Source organism: Gymnoscopelus braueri, assembly GCF_963280865.1.
Source record: "Gymnoscopelus braueri genome assembly, chromosome: 8".
Taxonomy (NCBI): Eukaryota; Metazoa; Chordata; class Actinopteri; order Myctophiformes; family Myctophidae; genus Gymnoscopelus; species Gymnoscopelus braueri.
Window position 1 is genome coordinate 28,807,791 of NC_137609.1, and position 21,374 is coordinate 28,829,164.

General features: G+C 42.1%; 1 protein-coding gene across 1 annotated transcript in view; it reads left to right on the top strand.

The window, feature by feature from the left end:
- Positions 1-12,853, top strand: part of nlgn2b (neuroligin 2b) — a 95,308-nt gene extending 82,455 nt beyond the window's left edge. The window contains exons 5-9 of the mRNA XM_080434856.1: positions 3,005-3,190; positions 8,932-9,197; positions 9,735-9,888; positions 10,356-10,722; positions 11,624-12,853. Of these exons, the coding sequence (XP_080290982.1) occupies positions 3,005-3,190; positions 8,932-9,197; positions 9,735-9,888; positions 10,356-10,722; positions 11,624-12,566 (1,916 nt within the window). The 3' untranslated portion in view covers positions 12,567-12,853. The remainder of the gene's footprint in view (positions 1-3,004; positions 3,191-8,931; positions 9,198-9,734; positions 9,889-10,355; positions 10,723-11,623) is intronic.
- The last annotated feature ends 8,521 nt before the right edge of the window (positions 12,854-21,374 follow it).

A 21,374-nucleotide genomic window follows, 5' to 3' on the forward strand; every position in this document is an offset into this window, starting at 1 on the left:
TTTCCGTGGTTTTGTCTGCTCCGCGGACGCCATTGTTAAATTAGTTTCGGCTTGTTTCGAGTAGGGAAGGATCAGCGGACACGTAAATCCCGCCCACTACATTTGATTGGGTAAAGCGCGGCCTGCTTCCTGATCTGAAGGCACGCCCACGCCCACACAGTGCGTACACGTTATGACGAACCTTCACGACAGATTCCAACGCAGAGCAGAATCTGTTCTTGAGAGATTAGTGGACAGCTAATCTCCGTTACCTACCTATATTTTTATATAAAAATGTCATGCTCATAAAGTGCTCCAAGTGTAGCAGCAAACATTTAGGTCACAATACCTTCGTCAGTGCTATATTTAAAATTGTGCTAATATACCAATTGCAAGGCACAACCAAGGAATGTATACACATCTTGGCCTTATAAGACAAAAACTCATTCATACAGGCAGCTTATGCATTTAAAAGGAAGGGCTGTGATAATGGACATCTTGCAGAAATACGTGCTCATATTCTGCTGCAAGCTTGTAAGAGGGACATCACAGAGGCTTATTCAACGTGTTTCTTAACCATATGAACCTAACTGTTAATGTGACGCGTTGTGAGCTATTTTCGGCCAAGAGATTCGGTGTACTTGAACCATACAGTAGTACTGGCTTGACGTTTGAGCTGTAAAGTTTGAGATATGTCCGCAGGCTGTTTTCTTTAGAGCTCCAAATGTTCTTGAGTTGGATGAATGCAGCTCTTGCCATGCCGATTATGGCTCTGACGTCTGCATCCGTGTCGCCCTGACTGTCTATGACACTGCCGAAGTACGTACAGTATGTGAAGGCTTTTACTTCCTCAAGTGCTGTTCCCTCCAGCGTCACTGGATCTCTGAGTGTTATGTTGACCTTGAAGACTCTTGTGAGGCCAACTTGTGATGCGGTATCTGCCAGCACTCTTTTCTTCTCTTGCGTCTGCTTTTGACTATGCGAGAGCCGAGCGATGTCGTCCGCAAAGTCGAGGTCATCCAGCTGTGATGTCATTGCGCACTGGATCCTGTGTCTCCGCTGTGTTGTTGTGACCTTAATCATCCAGAGATTTGGTGTGGTCGAGGAAAACAGGAGTTGACCTTGTATAGAGCCCTGGGGAACTGAAGGGTTTAAGTGGTTAAGTATAATAGTAAGCCATGTAAGAGTACATTTAAAATTGTTCTTTGAAACAGTTTTTCCAAACATTTTAAAGCTATTAAACAATTTTTACTTTATGGCTCATACAGTTAACCCATTAAGACCTGTGGCCGATTCTAGAAATGCCTTCCAAACCAGTCAATCAATATGTTTCAAAAATGTTCAAAAATAGCAGATGCAGATAGCAGATGCACGAAGTGTATATCTGCTATTTTTGAATAGCCAACGCTACAATCTAAAATGACACGGATGCTTTCCCGGTAAAACAAACTAAAACAATTCCATAACAGTCTTTGACTAGGCTGAAATTTATGCTTTAACCACTATTTTCGCTGAATGAGAGTTCTTAAAAACATACATCATTCAACATAGAGATAGCACAAAAAATAGACACAACTCTGCAGCACCTCCCCTCTAACTAATCAAGTCAGGGAACATACTGCCTCTGATTTGAGATTCTGGCCCAGTAGACTAGTGAAGTCTCCTCTGAAAGGTGGTGACAATAATCGTGTCCATTTGTAGAGGATTATGTGGATCTATCAATTGGATTCTAATGACTCCTAAATGCCTTAATGAAGAATTGCATTTGTCATGTTTTGTATTTGCCCTGTAATCGGGGGTGCTCTCACCTTTGATGCCTTAAAGGTTTCATGACGTTCAGTTTTACCACACATTAAAAGTCTTTGTCATGGTCCTTCAAACGTGTATAGAAAGTTTTAACAAAAAATTCCACTCCATTGATCCATGGCAGGTGTTTTTCTCTCACATTTCTAAAGACTTTTCAACTGCAATGAAAAAATAAATCTTTGCCTGCGGGTGTCGCTGACTCGCTGGTGAGGGATTTTGCCTGTCAATCATCGCCTCTGCTCCGCCCCCCCCAAAGGAAAGGATAGGGGAGGGGAGGGGCGAGGAGGAGAGTGGGCGGGATTAATCGGCTGTGACCTCACTGCCGAAGGGCCAAGCTCAGATTACTTTTCAGCCTAATTATTCAGAAAACCCCAGACCACAGAAAATCCACTGAATGTTCAAAGTTCAGATTTTTGGGGTGTAATTGAGGTCATAAAACCCCCCAAAAAATATAAAAAATTAAAAAAGTGAAAATGAATGTCATAGAACCTTTAAATAGCAGGCAGCATTGCTTCCTGGGGAAGAACTCTAGTAGTTTGAAATGCGTTGCTGTGTGCTGCATGTTTTGTTTGATGTGCCTTTTTAGTGTTCCCTTGCCTTCAAGGTGCCGTCTGCACTCTGCACTGTCGAAGGACAACTGAGGAGCTGACTTTTTCATAATGTTTCATTGTTTTGGGCCAGTTTGGAAGGCCTTCTCACAGTTTTTTGTGATAACATGGTTCAGTACTAGAAGGGTGTGCTCATTAGAGCACAAATCTCTGCCAAGAGGCATGTCCTAATAATCATAGTGATGAATGCAGTTACATTTCTACCCACAGCCATTCTAAGAGTAGAGCGGCATACGATTACCATTTGTACTTCGTCTCTACTACCAGAATTCTGTGCGCTGGAAGTGGTTTTCAGCAGGGGGGGGCGGGGGGCTGCTACCTAAAGTATTTTTGTCCTTCTTTTTGTGAGCGTCATACAGTAGGTGCACCTTATACCTCTTGCATGGTAGCTGTCAGATAATACAGCAGTTTACCAATTTGGTTCGCGTTGTTCTGAAAGCTCTTGAGGGTTGACTGTGTAAATTCCTAACAATGACTGGATATTCCCATATTTGTTTGTGGAGGATCTGCTGCGTTCAGTCACACATGTTGTCCCTCTCCTCTTATTTTGTGCCTTTCTCCATTAGCACACAATTAATATATTTCTCTCTCTCTTTATCTCTGTTGTGCAGGCTTTCTGAGCACAGGAGACCAGTCAGCTAAGGGGAACTATGGCCTCCTTGACCAGATTCAGGCCCTGCGTTGGCTCAATGAAAACATTGCCAGCTTTGGGGGAGACCCAGAAAGGATCACTATCTTTGGCTCCGGAGCGGGTGCCTCCTGTGTGAACCTCCTCATCCTCTCACACCACTCTGAAGGTAGTCTTTGAATTTAAAATATATTTTTTTAAAGCTATTATTAGCAATGCCTACATTTATGAATAATCGAATGAAATCTGCATATATTAATATGCAGATACAGTAGGGATAATGATTTATTTAAGCAGGGAGCAAGTACAGTCAGTGAAGTTAGAATCAGAAACACTTCCACTGCCAGATACTGTACCTCATGTCAAGCATATCATTAGACATAACATAACCAACAACAGAACAAACAGGACCTCATAAATTCAACTGCAAAATACAAATAATCAATGTTGTTGGGTGGTAACCTTGTATGTCCACATCTGTTACATTTCAGGAAATGGAACAAAGAACCTGTGTTCCAATGGATCCAATGTAGTTATAATTAATAAAAAAAAAAAAAATGTTTAAATAAAATTTCCTTATATATTAAGATTAGCTACTGGGAGGGCAGGCTGGCCGGCCGGGGGGGCGGACCACGGTCACATCACTCATATATTACCATGAACAAACCGGATACGCCCATATATAGGGAAGTCACTATTACTCAGACATAACCATAATATGCCCATATACAGTAAAGGCATATATGGGAGATGGTTGTCCAGGGCCACAGATCCGACTGACTTCAAACTCTGTGCACACAATGCATCAGCAAGGACACGAGGGAGTCACAATACGACGTGTTGTGAGCTTGTAAATCGGCTATTTCCCACTTATCCATGACACTGATACAAAGTATTAAAATAGGGCATGTTGGATGCTAATCCATAACCCAGGCTATTATTTAATACATTTGGCCTTATTATCCTGTCTAGGGTCTTAGTGTTCACAGACCGTCTTGAAATCTAATTCCTAATTCCAAACACAAAAAAAATGTCCTGGTAGTTTAACTGGCTGGGCTGTTCTGGTGATGCAACGCGCTGTGGTTAGCCGTATCCACTCTTTCACTTGGACAGCTGGTCGGTTTGTTGGCTGCACTGCGGTCGTCAATCCTGCTACTCCCTGACCGTGAAAGGGTTGACACGAAGGCAGAAGATAACTCAAAAGAATAAACACATAGGGGAATCTTAAAGGCTTCTTAACATTGTCTCTGTGCAGCGAGTTCTCCCAGGAAATCCTCCTTCACTTCACAAACAATTCTCTGTGGCTGTACCGCTTCGCTGAGCGGCCATGCACTCAGGTCCTTATTTTGATCTGTCACAGCTCCTCTATCCTCACTCCTACAAGGGTTATGTAAAGAAGGAAAGGACATCAGCAGTACATGATTGTAGATGTGGCAAAATTCAAGAACTTGTAGATTTCAGTAGATTTTAGCTCTGAAACTCACTGAAATCTGAACTGTAATCCACACGTGTATCGACAGTTACACAACCAGAATTATTCTTTGTGAATTCAAATGTCAATTTTCATGTATATAGATATTTTATGCAAGTGCAAATTTCAATTTACTGTAGATGTGTGTAGATCGTATTTTAGTGATTTAGTGATAGTATTTGAGTGCTCAAATCAAACCTACAAGCTCTGGGATTTTGCAATATATCTACCATCATATAATTAGATCTCCTTTCCTTCTTTACAAAGCCCTTGTAGGAGCGAGGATATGAGGAGCAAGGGCAGAGCAGGCAGAATAAGGCTGGACTCACACATCTGTGTCAGTCACTTACAGTAAGCTCCCCGTTCACTTCCATTGTATGGGAGAAACGAGGCGGAGCGTCCCATTGCTGCAGTGTGTGAACTGAAGTCCAACGTGTGTGAAGCGGCAGGTTCAACCGCCAACCAATAGGACAGAACCTCCACTTGGCAGCCATTTCGCTTGTAGTTTTCTTTCAGTGAGCCAACACTCCCGACGCAAGTCAAATCAACTGCACCCCGGAAAACAAGCACTCTGCCGGCACTGCCCACAGCCCGGAAGACATCATGGGAAATGGATGGGTCTGAAGTCTCGGCTTGCGTTTCAGATGCATTGTCTGAAGTGAAAGTCTTGAGTCCAGCCTAAGGACCTGAGACACAGCCTGTCTCTCTCTCACACACAGATTCCGTGCAACACTTACGTGTGTCTCTGAATCCTCCGAGCAGAAACAGTTTCTTCCGTTTAAAGGTTCCTGGCTCAATCAGGTGCACTCAATTATATTGTATTGGAAGTGTCAAACCACTGTAAGGTCTTAATATCCTTCTTAAACAATGTTATGGTCAAATCTAAATAATTGAAAGACTTGAACACAACACAAAGTTTCTGACCAACAGCTACGATATAATATAGTCTGTAAACTATAACGGTAATTGTCCAAAGGTGTCCAAGTATGGCTAAGGAATAGTAGACACTGCAATTGAGACCATGCATGTATAATACAGTAAGTCCACAGGATGTTTAACAATAAGTTAACAAGTTATGACTTTTTTGGATGTCATACAGCATTATACATGTTGTCAGGAAGATGAATCAGCACAGTTTAGAGTAGACGGTATGTCATGTTTATCGTCAGGTAATGATGGTGGACAGGGGGTGAAATTAGTTTATTGTCTTGTCCCTACCATGTAGAAACTATGGCAGACATATTTTCTGAACACTGATATAGTGCTGGCGTCTCTTCTAATCTGGTGTACAGACATAACATAAGTTACATTTCTGAATATAAGACACATAGGAGGTGTGATGTTATGGAAAGTTGTCATGTGTGTTTGAAAAAATGTACAGCCCATCGGGACACTATCAGTTTCATTAATGAATTGATGATGATGATCTAATGCAGATAGAAGGGTTTCATGATTATGCTGAAGTGGATGGGTAAATAATTTATCCGATAACAGCTGTTTTAACCAATACTTGCAAGAATGTGTCAGTACGGATACGTATGTACTACGTGTGGCACAGGGTTAGGACAGGCCTATAATGAGATCTGTAAATATGGATGTCGGTTAGTTGGAAAGAGAGTAAGAGACGAGATGAAGAGTGGAGCTCAGCCTGCAGCTCAGAGGATTCGTAATTGATTTCACAGGGAGAGAAGCAGGGGAGGGGCTCATGTAAGATATGTGAAAATGTGTGTGTGTGTGTGTGTGTGTGTGTGCGTGTGCGTGTGTGTGTGTGTGTGGGGTTGGGGGGTTAATTATTAATGACAGAATCTGCAGATGAAAACAGAGGAACAACAACAAGCTACTTCACACAACAGTACAGAACAGTACAGCAGTGTGTGTCTCTCTCCCTCGCTGTATTTCTCATTTTCTCCTCGTCTAACACAGTCAGCGAGCTCACTAGTTGGTGTTAACAGCCAATGCCATGTAGCAGAGAGATGTCACCGTCGCTGTCTTTCACTGCAGTTCTGTTTTACACAACCCTGGTGTTTACAAGGATTTCCAGGCTTTAGAAAGCGGCGTGGTATCTAGAACACAGCTCACTCACACATATGTAATACTCTGCGGTTGCTCCTCCTCCAACACATGCATTATTTAACCCATTTAGACTGGGAAAGAATCTGTGTCATTTTTCTTTGGCTATTAAAAAATTGCAGATATACAAGCTTGTAGTGCGGCACTCTGTGCCACGCTACGAGCTTGTAGATCTGCTATTTTCTATCTTTTGAATATATGTATGTATATATTTTTTTAAAGCAAACTTATGTAACTCAAATCTTTGCTTCTGGGGATTCTACAAATGTCTTCTAAATCCTTTTTTTTTTTTTGAAAAACATATGTTTCTATATCAGTGGTTCTCAAACTTTTTCATGTCAAGGACCCCCAAAATTATATGTATTGGCCGTGGACCCCCATCTCAAACTATTTAGTTCCAGGGACCCCCATGAAGCAAAGATTTTAGTTTAAAAAAAAATCGCTTTAAAAAGTATATATATTCAAAGATTTGCACAAATGTTCACGATTAAAAAAAAATGAATAGCAGATCTACAAGCTCATAGCACGGCACTCGGTGCCACACTATGAGCTTGTATATCTGCTATTTTTGAATAGCCAAAGTATAAAATATGGATAAAGTGGTTACACAGATGCGGTCCCGGTTTGAGTGGGTTAAGGCACTTTCACTCTGAAAAAAAAAGTATGTCAGGAGCAGAAAACAACACGAGCAATGATCTCTAGACAGAGAGAGATCGTAATATGCTCTTTGTGGAAACAATGCCCTATCCATATTCCATGGGGGCAACACAACGGCTCAGGAGAGAGAGCACTTGACTGTGAATCGGAGCGTTCCCAGTTCGATTCCCTGCTTCTCCTGACATTGTGTTGAAGTGTTTTGGAGCAAGGACGCTGAACCCTAACTAACTGCTCCGGACGAGCAGGTTGATTGTGCTGCATGGCTGCCTGCGTCATCGGTGTGTTGAATGGGTGAATGTAATCTATAGCATTGCGAAAGCGCTTTGTATAAAGGCGCTGTATACATTATATATGCAGCAGAGCCTTCTATTGGAGAGTTACGTCAATGAGGGAGCAGAAACCGCAACGGTCAAGATGGTGGTTCATGTAAATTCTAAATAGTGACAAACGCTCATAGACTCCCATGCATTCCGTAAACTTCCGGCTCAGGGCTTTGTCACTATTCGCCAATAGAAGGCTCTGTAGAAGACTGGCCCAATGAAGTAAACCGAGGTGACGCAACTTTCCTTATATGGCTCTGATACGCAGTAGTAAGGTATCAGCAATGCTACTTTTTTCCCCTTAGTATTTTCTGGGTGCTGAAACCCCCCAAACCACAAACACATAATGAATGAATGGACAACACTCGCAAACATTTATGGACAACACCCATCCTCAGTGTGCGTATACTGGCTATGAAGACTGCCAGGATGGATGCACAGGCGTTGCATCCAATAAATGGAGTGCCGTGCGTGACCACATTGGAAACAAGTGTTTCATTGCGCTTTTACTGTATGTGTTTATCCTGGGTTTAACCCATTCAATCCAGGAACGCATCTGCGTCATTTTAGATTTTTAGCTATAAGCATTATTTTATACTTTGGCTATTCAAAAATAGCAGATATACAAGCTCATAGCATGGCACAGAGTGCCTCGCTATGAGCTGGTAGATCTGCAAAAAAAATCTTTGCGTGAACATTTGTGCAAATCTTTGAATATATATATACCGTAATTTTCGCACTATAAGCCGCACCTGAATATAAGCCGCAGCAGCTAAATTGAATGATTTGTACATATATAAGCCGCACTGGACTTTAAGCCGCGGGTGTAAAATCCATAGATTTAGGAGGTCCCCTAGTGGCCGTTAGCTGTAAAAATCCATAGATAAGCCGCACCGTTATATAAGCTGCAGGGTCGAAAAATGGGAAAAAAGTCGCGGCTTATTGTCCGAAATTTACGGTATGTTTTGAAAAAAAAAAAATCAACATAGATCTTTGCTTCTGGGGGTCCCTGGAACAAAATATTTTGAGATGGGGGTCGGCGGCCAAATACATATAATTTTGGGTATGATGGTTTTACCGATCAAAATATGTTGTTCCAGGGACCCCCCAGAAGCAAAGATTTTAGTTAAAAATGAAAAAAATATATGTATTCAAAGATAGCACTCGTGCCGCGCTATGAGCTTGTAAATCTGCTATTTTTGAATAGCCACAGTATACAATAATGGTTATAGCTAAAATCGAAAATGACAACGATGCGTTGCCGGATTGAATGGGTTAAGTTATATTGTGATTACTTGTATTTCTTTTACAAAAATCTAATCAAATCATGCTACAGTATAGGAATTTAGACCATTTACCATTCTTTAATCAACATTTGTTTGTTGTTTGTAGGTCTGTTCCAGAGGGCCATTGCCCAGAGTGGCTCAGCCATCTCCAGTTGGTCAGTCAACTACCGGCCCCTTACGTACACCAAGATCCTGGCCAAGAAGGTGGGATGTAGGCTGGGGGACATGGCTGAGCTGGTGGACTGTCTAAGGAGGAAGAGCTTCAGGGAGCTGGTGGACCAGGATATCCAGCCTGCCCGTTACCACGTCGCCTTTGGACCTGTAGTGGATGGGGACGTGGTCCCGGACGACCCAGAGATGCTCATGCAGCAGGTTGGCTTGACTTGGTATCATCTAATGCACGGCTCTGCTGTAATGTGCCACCCATCTCACAGTGGCAATTTACAATGTAGGCATTTAGATGACACATTTAATAGTGACTTACTAAGTGCATGGTCAGACTAAGTGCCATGAACATTTGTCAAACAACAGGGTAAGTGGTCATGGAATTTGAGTGGCAAGAAAACAAGTATGTAACTAGGATAACAAGTAAACTATAGTACCAAGCATGCATCACTAAATAACATACCTGGCAGGAAGGTCAGGGTTCAGACATGGCCTATGGTTTTGGCCTATGGCCTATGGCCTATGATGGCATACTACCATCCCTGTTCATCCGTGCGTGCGTGCGTGCGTGCGTGCGTGCGTGCGTGCGTGGGTGCGTGCCTACGTAGATTCACTTTTTGTTTTCAAATATGATGTTTTGTATGGTCCTGTTAATATGAACCTTCCTGCAATATTTTTTAAAGATGAATCATTATGTGTCTGCGTCTGTGTGTGTGTGTGTGTGCGTGTGTGCTTTGCCACCAGGGGGAGTTTCTGAACTATGATATTTTGCTGGGTGTCAACCAGGGAGAGGGCCTTAAGTTTGTGGATGACAGTGAAGGAGAGGACGGTATTTCAGCAGCGTCATTCGACTACACAATCTCCAACTTCGTGGACAATCTGTATGGATCCCCTGATGGTCAGAATCCTGAGTCTGGACTAATGACTCAGTTAAACATGAATCACAATGCTGAAAACATGAACCCTAGGGTCCGTATTCTGGTCATGTCAAATTTGGCAAAAAAAAAACTTAAGCACATTTACAAGTTTCAAAACATTGTGAACTTGTAGATCAGCTATTTTTGGCAAAGAGATTTGATGTAGAGACCCCTTGGGACCCTGGTCAATTAAACAAATAGGGTTTAAGGCTTTAAGCCATATCGCCTACACTGTATACGTTGTTGTACAACGAATAACGAACATAGCCGATCTACAAGCACACAATGTGTCACAATGCATTGTGAGCTTGTAGATAGGCTATTCGTGCAATTTTTGAAAATGTTAAAATGTTTTACTTGACATGGCCAAAATAGGGACGCCGGGCGAAAGTGGTTAATCTACTATTATCGTGTACAAACTCACCTGGCTGTCTTCTCTCCATCCTAGGTAAAAACATCCTCAGGGAGACTATAAAGTTCATGTACACAGACTGGGCTGATAGAGACAATACGGACATGCGGAGGAAGACGCTGCTGGCTTTGTTCACAGACCACCAGTGGGTGGCGCCGGCCGTGGCCACGGCAAAGCTGCACGCCGAGTTCCAATCCCCTGTTTATTTCTATACCTTTCACCACCACTGCCAGACCGAGGCGAGGCCGGAGTGGGCAGACGCTGCACATGGAGACGAGCTCCCCTACGTGTTCGGGGTTCCCATGGTGGGAGCGACTGACCTGTTTCCTTGTAATTTCTCAAAGAACGATGTGATGCTCAGTGCCGTGGTCATGACCTACTGGACCAACTTCGCCAAGACAGGGTCAGTACATCACAGATGTCAAGAATAATGTTTGCTTGTTAAAATATTGAGTGCTTTTAAAGTGTTTATACAATCCGTACAGTAAAGTATTTCTAATGTGCAGACACTACATCTGAATAGTTTGTTTGTACAATGGGGTGTTTCATTAGCCTATTACTAAGATTGATGAAGTGATTAATAATTTGGAAAGCATCAGCCTGCAGTAGGTGAGCATACAATACAACAAGCTCCATCTCCTAGTTCTATCAACCAAATTCCCAGAATGTCAAAATCTTTAATACATTTCAAAATAAAAATCTACAAGCTCTCAACACGTTACACTTCGACAAGCAGTGCATTTTTTGATATGCAATTTTTTCTATTTGTCATTCGACGAAGTAAATAGGGCTTAAAAATGCCTCAAGACAGAAATATTAAAGTGGCCGGCTATACTTAACAATTCATCTTTACGCCATTTGTTTACTGCTTCTTGAGTCCACAACTGAAAGAATTCTATAAATCAAAATCATAACAAGCACTGCAAATCCTGCAACATCAAATGAATGAAGTACCACAGAGTATAGTATCTGTATACAGTACCTTGACACCCAATTCGCTTTATACAGTAAAATCATGTGTGTTAATTTATCCATTTGTAATTCAGAGAGTGTACAATTTAAAGGATATCCTGGAGGAACCTAAAAGTGGACAGAGAGAGAAAGACGAGAGAAGGGGAAACAAAGTGCATGCAATGACACAGGGGTTCTAATGTAGGACACTGAAACATGTAGGATCCATAAAGAAGAGTCACGACCTCTGGTATAGGATGGGATGACATTGGATATCATACACCCGCCCAGCCCATATATCTTTGTCCATATAAACGGTTACTATCTTTACAGAATATTTTTCTCTCTCCCAGGGATCCTAACCTGCCAGTTCCTCAGGACACCAAGTTCGTTCACACCAAACCGAACCGCTTTGAGGAAGTCATCTGGACCAAGTTCAGTTCTAAAGACAAGCAGTATCTCCATATTGGTTTGAAGCCTCGTGTCAGAGACAACTACCGGGCCAACAAGGTAGCCTTCTGGCTGGAGCTAGTACCACACCTACACCACCTCAATGAGGAGTACTATAACTCCAAGACTACCCGCCTGCCGCCTGGCGGGCCTAACCGCTGGAAGGGCCCTAATAACTCTGGCACCCGATCTACGACTCGACATCCCGTCGCTGCTACTTATGCGCCTGAAATCAACCCTTATGGTTCTGAGCGGCCCCGCTACTCTCCTTTTCCTGAGGAGACCAGGGACTATTCCACTGAGCTGAGTGCGACAGTGGCCGTGGGAGCCTCGCTCCTCTTCCTGAATGTGCTGGCGTTTGCCGCGCTCTACTACAAACGGGACAAGCGCCAGGAATTCCTGCAGAGACGCCACCGCCGCCTCTCCCCGCAACGCGGCACCACTATGGGCATGGGCATGGGCATGGGCATGGGCGTCGGCATGGGAGGCATGGGGGGCTTGCCACACAACGACCTGGTGCTGAGCCAAGAGGAGGAGCTCATGTCGCTGCAGATAAAGCAGCAGAGGGTGGAGCTTGATCACGGCACGCCCCTCCCTTCACGCAGCATCCTCGGTGACCTGGACCCCCTGCGGCCACCCGTGTGCCCACCCGACTACACCCTGGCCCTGCGGCGGGCACCTGAGGACGTGCCACTGATGACAGCCATGCTCCCGAGCACCATCAGTGGAATGCAGCCTCTCCACCCCTTCAACACTTACCCCCCTGTACCTGCTCCCTCCACCACCCCTGTGTCTTGCCACAGCAACAATGCTCTGCCACACCAACACTCTACCACCCGGGTATAGGACAAGGCACAACCTCTGCTTTCCAAGTCTGGGCTTGCAGAGATGCACCACACAAACTGCTTCTTTCCTACCCTCTTATCCCAGTATTACCACCTCTGTTCTTCATTATATCTATATATATATTTTATTTTATTTCATTTACAATTATAATTTGTTGTCATTTCTCATTAAGTCCTCAATTTCTCACATGGGCTGTGCTATGGCCCTTAAAGCTGCAGTTTGTAAAAGTCTAGTCATTAAAATACCTCTAAAATGTAATTGTGAATCAATAAAGATTGATAAAAGAACCCCCCTGCCAAAACCCTGTCATCATAAGACTCTCCTTTGCACCACTATAGCGCTTTCAAAATCAGGTGTCGAGATGAGACACTACAAATACAGCTTTAAGCTTGTTGCCCTCTTTTGAAGAGGAGCTTGCTAATCGCAATCAGGCAACTTATTTGCAGCTTGGTTGTTTAGAACGCACTTGTGACATTGTGAAGCTATGTTATCATGGAATACACATTTCATCTTCATGCATCAGTAAGTAGGAGTAATGTCGGGAGGCAACACATGCCCAAATAGAAGGTTCTAGATGATTCCGTTTTCTGGACACTATGCAGCTTTAAAGGCCCAACCTGGAATCAGAGTGTGGCAACTCCTGCTGAGCTACTATCAACCCACAATATTGTCTTTACGTTGTGAATTATTGGATAGAAGATGTATTGACTGAACTATGAACTGACATCGTTGGACAGGAGTTTTAAACAAGGTTTGTCTTGTTAACTTTTCTTTTTTTTAATGATTGGGTATGAACATTTGTGAGCTGACATTGTTGTCTGTCAGTACCCTACCTTTCAAATAATCTATATATCCATAACTGATATGCTTAAAATATTTCCAGATTGGGGCTTAACTGTTGGGCTGTACAGAAAATGACTGAATCATACACAGTCTGTGGAAGCCTGGAATCCAGGCTGCCAATTATAAGCCACTCCAGATCTGCCACACATGCTCTAAACTTGTCCATCAATTTGTTTGTTTATTCTGTCTGTCTGTCTGTCTGTCTGTCTGTCTGTCTGTCTGTCTGTCTCTCTCTCTCTCTCTCTCTCTCTCTCTCTCTCTCTCTCTCTCTCTCTCTCTCTCTCTCTCTCTCTCTCTCTCTTCTCTCTCTGAGTCTCTCTCTCTCTCTCTCTTTCTCTCTCTCTCTTTCTCACTGTCTATTCATGTAGCTCCTTTTCATTTAACTTGAACCTAATCCCGTGTCATTTCCATCTCAACATCTCTCCTCTTTCTCGCAAATACTTCTAGACTCCTTTTTTCCTATCTGGAGTCTTTTATACAGAAGAGAAAAAAAACTAAACAGAAATGTAAATGATGTGTTATTGATAAATTGTAATGATATGAATGAAAAAAAAGTGATATTCTGATATCTCGTTTTTACCAGCATTCTTGGTGCCAAGTACTGTGATAAAGTTCCTCTCTCACTGGGGGTTCACTGGACCGCCTAGAGGGACCCATCCTGACTATCTTACAAAAAGAATTTCCATCATAAAGTGCCAACCCTTTCATGTTTCTTTCTGATCCTCATCCTTTTTTTTCTTTTTTCTTACACTCAGTGTTGCACTGTGGCTGGTCTCTTCTGCGAGGGAATTCAGATTTAATATATCCTTGTAAAAAGAGAGCATATTAACATTTATCTAGTTTGCTATCTGGGAATTTGCATGATTTTGTGTGTATGTGTGTGTGTGTGGACAGAGGAGTGGATTTATTTTCCCCTCAATAATTTTCACGGTTTGCCTTTTTTCCTGGTTTATTTATTTATTCATTTTATCTCACCTGCACTTTGGGGTACTGTAATTAACAATGGGTATTAAGAAATGAAAATTGCATACAGCTATGATTATACTGTAACAAGGAGAGTAAATATTTCTGTTTTACTGTTTTTCATTCCCTGACTCTAAAGGCTAATTTATTCTTTGTTTGTGTTTAAGGGTTGTGTGATGAAGTATAAATTAGCCTTGAGGTTGCACCAATACTTATCACTATAGTATGACAAAAATCATTGTTTTTCTCTCTCCCTATTTTTCTTCTCAGTTTATCTTTTTCGTTTTAATCTATGAAGTTTGCACATGTCATTTTAATCTCAATCACACCTGAAAAATAGCACTTTTTAGTTGTGGGAAAAAAAATACTACTTGACATGAATAGTCTACCAGAATAGTCTGGTAAAAAAAAAAGAGATATGAGTAGAATTTTACTCTCCCTGAAAGAAGGGTCATGTCTTTTGAGTGACATTAATCACCACACTTCAAATGTTGGAAGACTGACTGACACTTTCTCTTTTTGTCGGCTCTTTTTGTTGTTTCGGCATCCTCCCTTCTGGGAGAAAGGGTCAAAGGTAAGATAGACTGAAGATGGTCAAAGGGTGAGAAAGCCTTGTACGCACGTTTCAGACCTTTCGCACAATTGAACACAGAGACGGGTCAGCCTCTGGACATTTATGAAGCAACGGGTACAAAGGGGACATTAGGACCACACTGGGGGGAAACAGACACTGAACCAGTAGTGGTGATGGAATAGCTCCTCGACATGACAATGTAAAGAGGAAACAATCTACAACCCACAATAAAAAAAGGACAAAAAATACAATACCATATCCCAGGAAACGGAGGCCAGTGGGATTCATTCCTTCTTAACACGTTCTCTATCCTGTCCACTTAGGATGGTAACTCTCTGGACCCGGACTGCCATCCCTCTTGCTGGACTGTAGAGCTAAAAGGGATGGGGGGGGCAAATCATACATGAAACAAACTGTACATTTTTTAAGCATAAGAGAACAAACTGGAATTTGTAAATATTATGTTTATTGTTTGCTTTGAGTGATTGGCCAAATCTTTTCTTTGTGACAACAGGTGCAAGTTTAGACAGATTTTTAGCACTTACGTGTATGTTTGATTCTCGTTTTCCTAGATTTCAAGGTCAAATTCCGACAAGTTTATGGGCACATGCAGACATTTATTATCATTCATGAATGATCTGTTAATGCAAGCTACTGTATGTTGAAAATCACAGCATGGTTATAAGGTCATCATAAATACAAAGAAGAAAGCTAATGGCTCAGGCCAGCCCAGATATGGTGAAGGATGAATGCATACAGCTCTACTTGCATAATGACTCTCAAGCAAAACACACATTTGGAACCACCACATCAATCATGAAGGCAGCTTTTGACTGAAAAAAGTCCTTTCACATTGGTTACATATAGCCAAAGATTCAAGAGCTGCAGTGGAGGGAAAAATTAAATAACGAGACGGAGCCATGATTACCTATGTGCTCAACGCAAACCACAAAACAAGTTATTTCAGTAGTGGCGATGATGATGGGAACGGTTGTCAGTATCTCACATTGTCTTGAGCGTTAACATACAGTATTACCCGCCGTTCTTTGCACTTATTTCAGGCTCTATATTTTGTAGTTGTGTTGCTATATTTTACAGTCATGTTTCCCATAAACTCTTATTTAACCATGCACATGAAACCTAGCATCCCTATTCTGGACATGCCAAAATAGGTGAACATTAGGCAAAAATGGATGAAGATTCAGCTAAAATAGACTAGGTTTGGTGCAAATAGCAGTTCTACAAGCTCACATGTCGCAATGTAACATTTTCCCTATTTGGCGTACAGCAAAGTATATACAGTACAATGTTTAAGTGGTTAAGTTATTTTTTTGCTGTCAGCTTTAGTTGCCCATGCTTCCAAAAACAAGCTTTTAGGGTATATACATTACTTTCTTTTTCCTGGAAACAGTAGTTGGTACAGCCAACACAATATGGAAGCACACTCGCCATGTTTACATATTTACACTACAAATTTGATGTTGGCTTATGGTATTTAAAAATAAAAACAAAAAAACATTAATAAATAACCAAACAAAAAAAATTACATTACAAGAATCCAAATATCTTCTTATTCCAATTTTTTATGGTGGAAAGGAAAAATAAAGGCTTGCACCTGTTTGTCTCTCTTTTCATTTAGTCTGACTCAGTAATCTGCTTGAAGCTCAAGATACTGTGAGAGAGCGTAATGAACGACATGGTTTGAAAGAATGAAAGATAATATTTCTATTTCAAATAGAGGCTATTACACACTGTATGTTGTGTATCTGAACTGGAAAACATTAAAAAAGATATTCTTAAACAAATATTAGCTTTGCTTTACCATCACTGTTCTTTTTTTGCAATATTGATCATGAAAGTCCATGTTTGTATTCTTTACAGGAGGAAAAGGTTGGCTCAAGGGGTGTCTGGGTGGTGCAGGTAAAGTGCCTGCCACCATTATGGATACTGCCATTCAAGTGTTCCATGGTGAACAAAATTTGCTGTGTTTGCTTGTGGGAAACCGGAATAGTAATAAAACACATTGTAGAAAATGTGTTTTATCACTTTGCAGGCTCCACAATGCCTCAAGTTTTTGAAGCGTGAAATGTTGAACTAGTATCTCTGGACATCTTTCTGTGCTCTATTTCCCTAGGAACTGCAGGTTTTGTGTTAACTTACAGTGTTTTGAGCCCGTGCTGAAGCACTTACTGTATACTATACACGCTCACCCAGTTGATCAATCAACTACACCTGTTGTCTGTCAATTGCTGTGAACTTATTCTGCCAAGTTCTCTGCAGCGACAGCCTCATCACATGAAGTCAAGGGGGGCGCAGCCATGGGTGGGCCTGGGTGGGCCGTGGCCCACCCACATAGAGAGCTGGCCCACCCAATCGATTTAGCAACAACAAAAAAAATTGGATAAAAAAATCGGTAAAATCAGGCAAAAATAAGAATTAAATAACATAACCCTAACCCAACCCCTAACCCTAACCCTAAAACCGAAATAAAGTAACAAAAAAAACGCCCCAAAACGCCCAATATCCGTGCAATAACCCGTGCGCGCGCACGGGTTTGGGACACATGCATGCGCGCATGCGTGCCCACCCGCTCCTGCTCAGGCCCAGCCGATACTAGCGTTCTGGCTGCGCCACTGCAAGGGAGTCTGTGTGAATCCATGAGGAAGGCCTGTCACATTGTGTTTGTATTTATCCTTTGCTACAAAATGATTTATCACTATTCCTGTACTTTCCTCTTCTCTGTGCCCCATGCGCAACTTCCCTTGTCACAGAAATCTCTTTAGCTCATCTAGGTCAACCGGTCATTACATCCTTGTGGAAGGAGGACTCTGTAACTGCCAATCAGCACATCCAGCACTGCAGTCAAGAAAGCTGAATTTATTTCAGCCCATGCCTCCCTCCAGTTTCTGCAATTCCTCGCCCATGGGTAACCCTAGAGATCACTGCAACCCCTGCCACCCTCTCAAAACCCTACAACTTCAGCCAGTCAGGCTTTCGGGCCAAGGTGGTGGTACAGGTTTACTTAACCTCAATCCAAGTGGAATTTATATGTTCCTCCTTCTCATATTTAACTTTTCACATTTGAATGCCATGCTCTCTCAGTTACATAACCTGTCTCTCTTTCCATCATTGCGCTCTCACCCCCCAGGTCCACTTGGGGATTCTCTTTGCTGAATACTCTTATCAGCTCCTTCTCTGAAGATGGGATGCACGCCTCATTTTACTGGGTGATTTCAACCTACCCACAGACAAGTACATATCATCATGTTACATATCTTATGTCTAATCTTATCTCCTCCTCCTCATAGAACTGGTAATGTATTGGACCTAGAGTTCTTGAAAGTCTGCTCTTCATCTAACCTCTCTGTTACTCTGCTTCATGTATATGACCACCGCTTTGTAACCTTCTCAATATCTTTCCACTCTCCCATCTAAACCTACCCAACCTTAAACTGCCACGGAACCTATACTGTCTAAACCCCTCCTCTCTCTTGTCTTGTCTTCTATCCTCTCCTCTCTTCCCTCCCTCTCAACTGACTCTGCAACCTCCCCCTTTCTCTAAACTATTTCATCTGTCTTTGACCGTCAGAGCCCTCTCTCCTCCAAGCCAGCTTCTTGGTTATCCAAAACTCTCAAAGTTGAGTGAACATGTCTCAGGGCAGCTGAAAGGAAGTGGCACAAAATGGACCAATCAGATGATCTCTCCCACTCACTCCTCTCTGAATGCTGCCTCTCACTTTCCACTGCTAAGTCCTCTTTTTTTTTTTTTCTTCTTTTTTTTTTTATCCCGCGATTTTTGTAACCCATTTTTTTCACCCGGTGCCAATTTCCTAAGTGATCCTGGGCGCTACACCAGCCCTACACCAGCGCCACACAGCCAGGGAGGCCAGGGCCGAGCTCATGCTTCCTTCAATGCATGAGAGCCAACTGACCTTCTTGGCACCTGACAGGGGGGAGTTTCCCCGGTAGGACGTAGCGCGTGGAAGGAACACGTTATTCCAACCAGTTCCCTTCCCCTCCATCAGGCGCCCCGGCTGTCATGGGGGAGGCGGTATAGCGACCAGGATTACTACATGTTTTTGTGAGGGTATTAACTACCCTAGGAGACACGGGGAGAACATGCAAACTCCACACAGAGTAGGCCCTTTCGCCAACCCCACCTAGGGTGGGGTTGGCGAAAGGGCCTACTCTGTGTGGAGTAGTCCTCTTTTCTATTGATTCAGTCCTCTGTCTCTACCCAAGGAAGCTCTTCGCCACCTTCTCCTCCCTCCTTTAACCCCCTCACTGCCCCATCACTCTCTGCTGAAGCCTTCGTCACCTACTTTGATAAGGTCATAATATCGGAAGCTCTTTCTCATCTTTCCACTAATCAATCATCTAAAGTACTTAACTCTAACCCCAACATATCATGCCTGTCTTCCTTCTCTTTCCTACTGAGGTCCTGGAATTGGTGTCATCCACCAGACCGACGACCTGTCCTCTAGTCTAGACCACACCCCCTCCTCAATCTTCCACCAATCTACTCCCATGCATTAGCCTAAACGAGCATCATCAACACCACACCCATAGCCTCAGGCTGCGTCCCACTCCCATCTGTCTTCAAGTAAGATATCATTTCAATTATAGCATATTGTGTAAATGTGTGTACAGTACATGGGAAATACGTAGATTTATAGTGCTGATATTTTTTGCTCAAGTCGCTCATAATAATAATAACAATGACTTCAGATCCACTCTCAGCTCCACGCTCCATTACCTCTGAGAATAATGTGATTTAATAATAATAATAATTATTATTATTATTCTTACAATTTCAAGTGAGAAATACCCAATTTCAAGTGAGAAATACAGTCAAGATCCTCACATAAGAAGATATGCCTCTACAGTTGCTCTTAAAGCACATAATTAAACGTGTTGCCTATATGTTAAAGCTGTATAATTGTCAAGAGATTGGATATTATACAACAGGAGGACACCTAGAACCTAGATTAGCAGTTATAATCTCCCACAGAAGTAAATGAAGCAGAGCATCAACAAGAGAAAGGAAGCATACTAGAACTAGAAGCTAATGCTAAGGTTTATCAACATCTAAGGCCTTGGAGCAGAACAGGTTTATTTATTTATTTTTTGCCTTCAGATCCACTCTCAGCTCCACGCTCCATTACCTCTGAGAATAATGTGATTTGCAACATAAATATTCCAGTTCATGTTTTTCTATGCAGCATGTGGCTGTGATAGCTGTGTTGTATCTGTAATGTAGATGTTGTTACGTGGAACCTTTTACTGTGTAGAATTTCTAAAAGGTATTCCAACACACAATGCAAGCCAAGTGAATAAGATGTACAAAATAAAATGAGCAAAATCTTGTCCGTTTTGACATTCACAATGGAGATTAAAGAAATTATATTATTATATCATATATTATATTATTATGCAGTGATCCTGATAGTTGAACTGTTTGAGCATGCAGCTTCACACATTCTTGGAAGCAAGATTTCCTCATTATGAAGTTTTGTTCTGCAACTCAAATAAACCCCAAAATGCCAACTGATTATGCAGTTTTATAACTTTTACTTGAACTTGTTTCTATTGTAGATACAGAAACCAATTCAAAAAAAATCTTTGTGTGTATTTAGATCACAAATGAGGGTCTCCCAAAGCTAAAAGACAGCTGAATACGATTTTCTTTACATCAAACAATATGCTACTACAACTGCAAGCACCATATTCAGGCTTAGAGTCATGCTCATAATAGCTCACTTGTAAATAAGATTACTCTCCACTACAGGTTTTATGGCATAATTTCACAGGTGTAAGGAATTATAGGTGTTCCTCTTTTCCAGTGCATCACTACAACTTTTCTGAACATGACAACAATATCATTATATCCTTTTAGCTTATCTGGCCTGGACCACTATTTGGGCCGCTCTGCAGGCTAGTCCTATATGCCATAGCATAGGGTTACATGAGACTTGCTTTGAGAACATTTAAAAGATGGTTAGCTGGAGCCATGAGTCCCTTAAAATCGTATTTATCTTCTTCTGTAGCTGCAAGTGTGGTAAGATTCCAGTCAGGGATGAATGGAATACTATAAGTTGGATGGTCTTGAGACTCTGTGTGCACACATTACTTTGCACACATCCAACTGTTCTTTTCTGTCTTGTGCGAGTTGTCATACCATGCAGTTATTCTGAAGGTGAGGATGCCTCAACTCCTGCCCAATAGAATACCCTGGATACACATAATAATCTTCAGCAGTAGAATTATCAATAGAGTGTGAAGTGAAGAGACTCAATTCAGTAAAAATAGGACACCTTGTTTACATTACATAATTTAGATTATTATGCAATTGGAATTTCCATGTCATTTTACTTTTGCATATCACCTTTAAATAGATGATTTTCAGTTGGGTTGCCCCATTGTTGTGC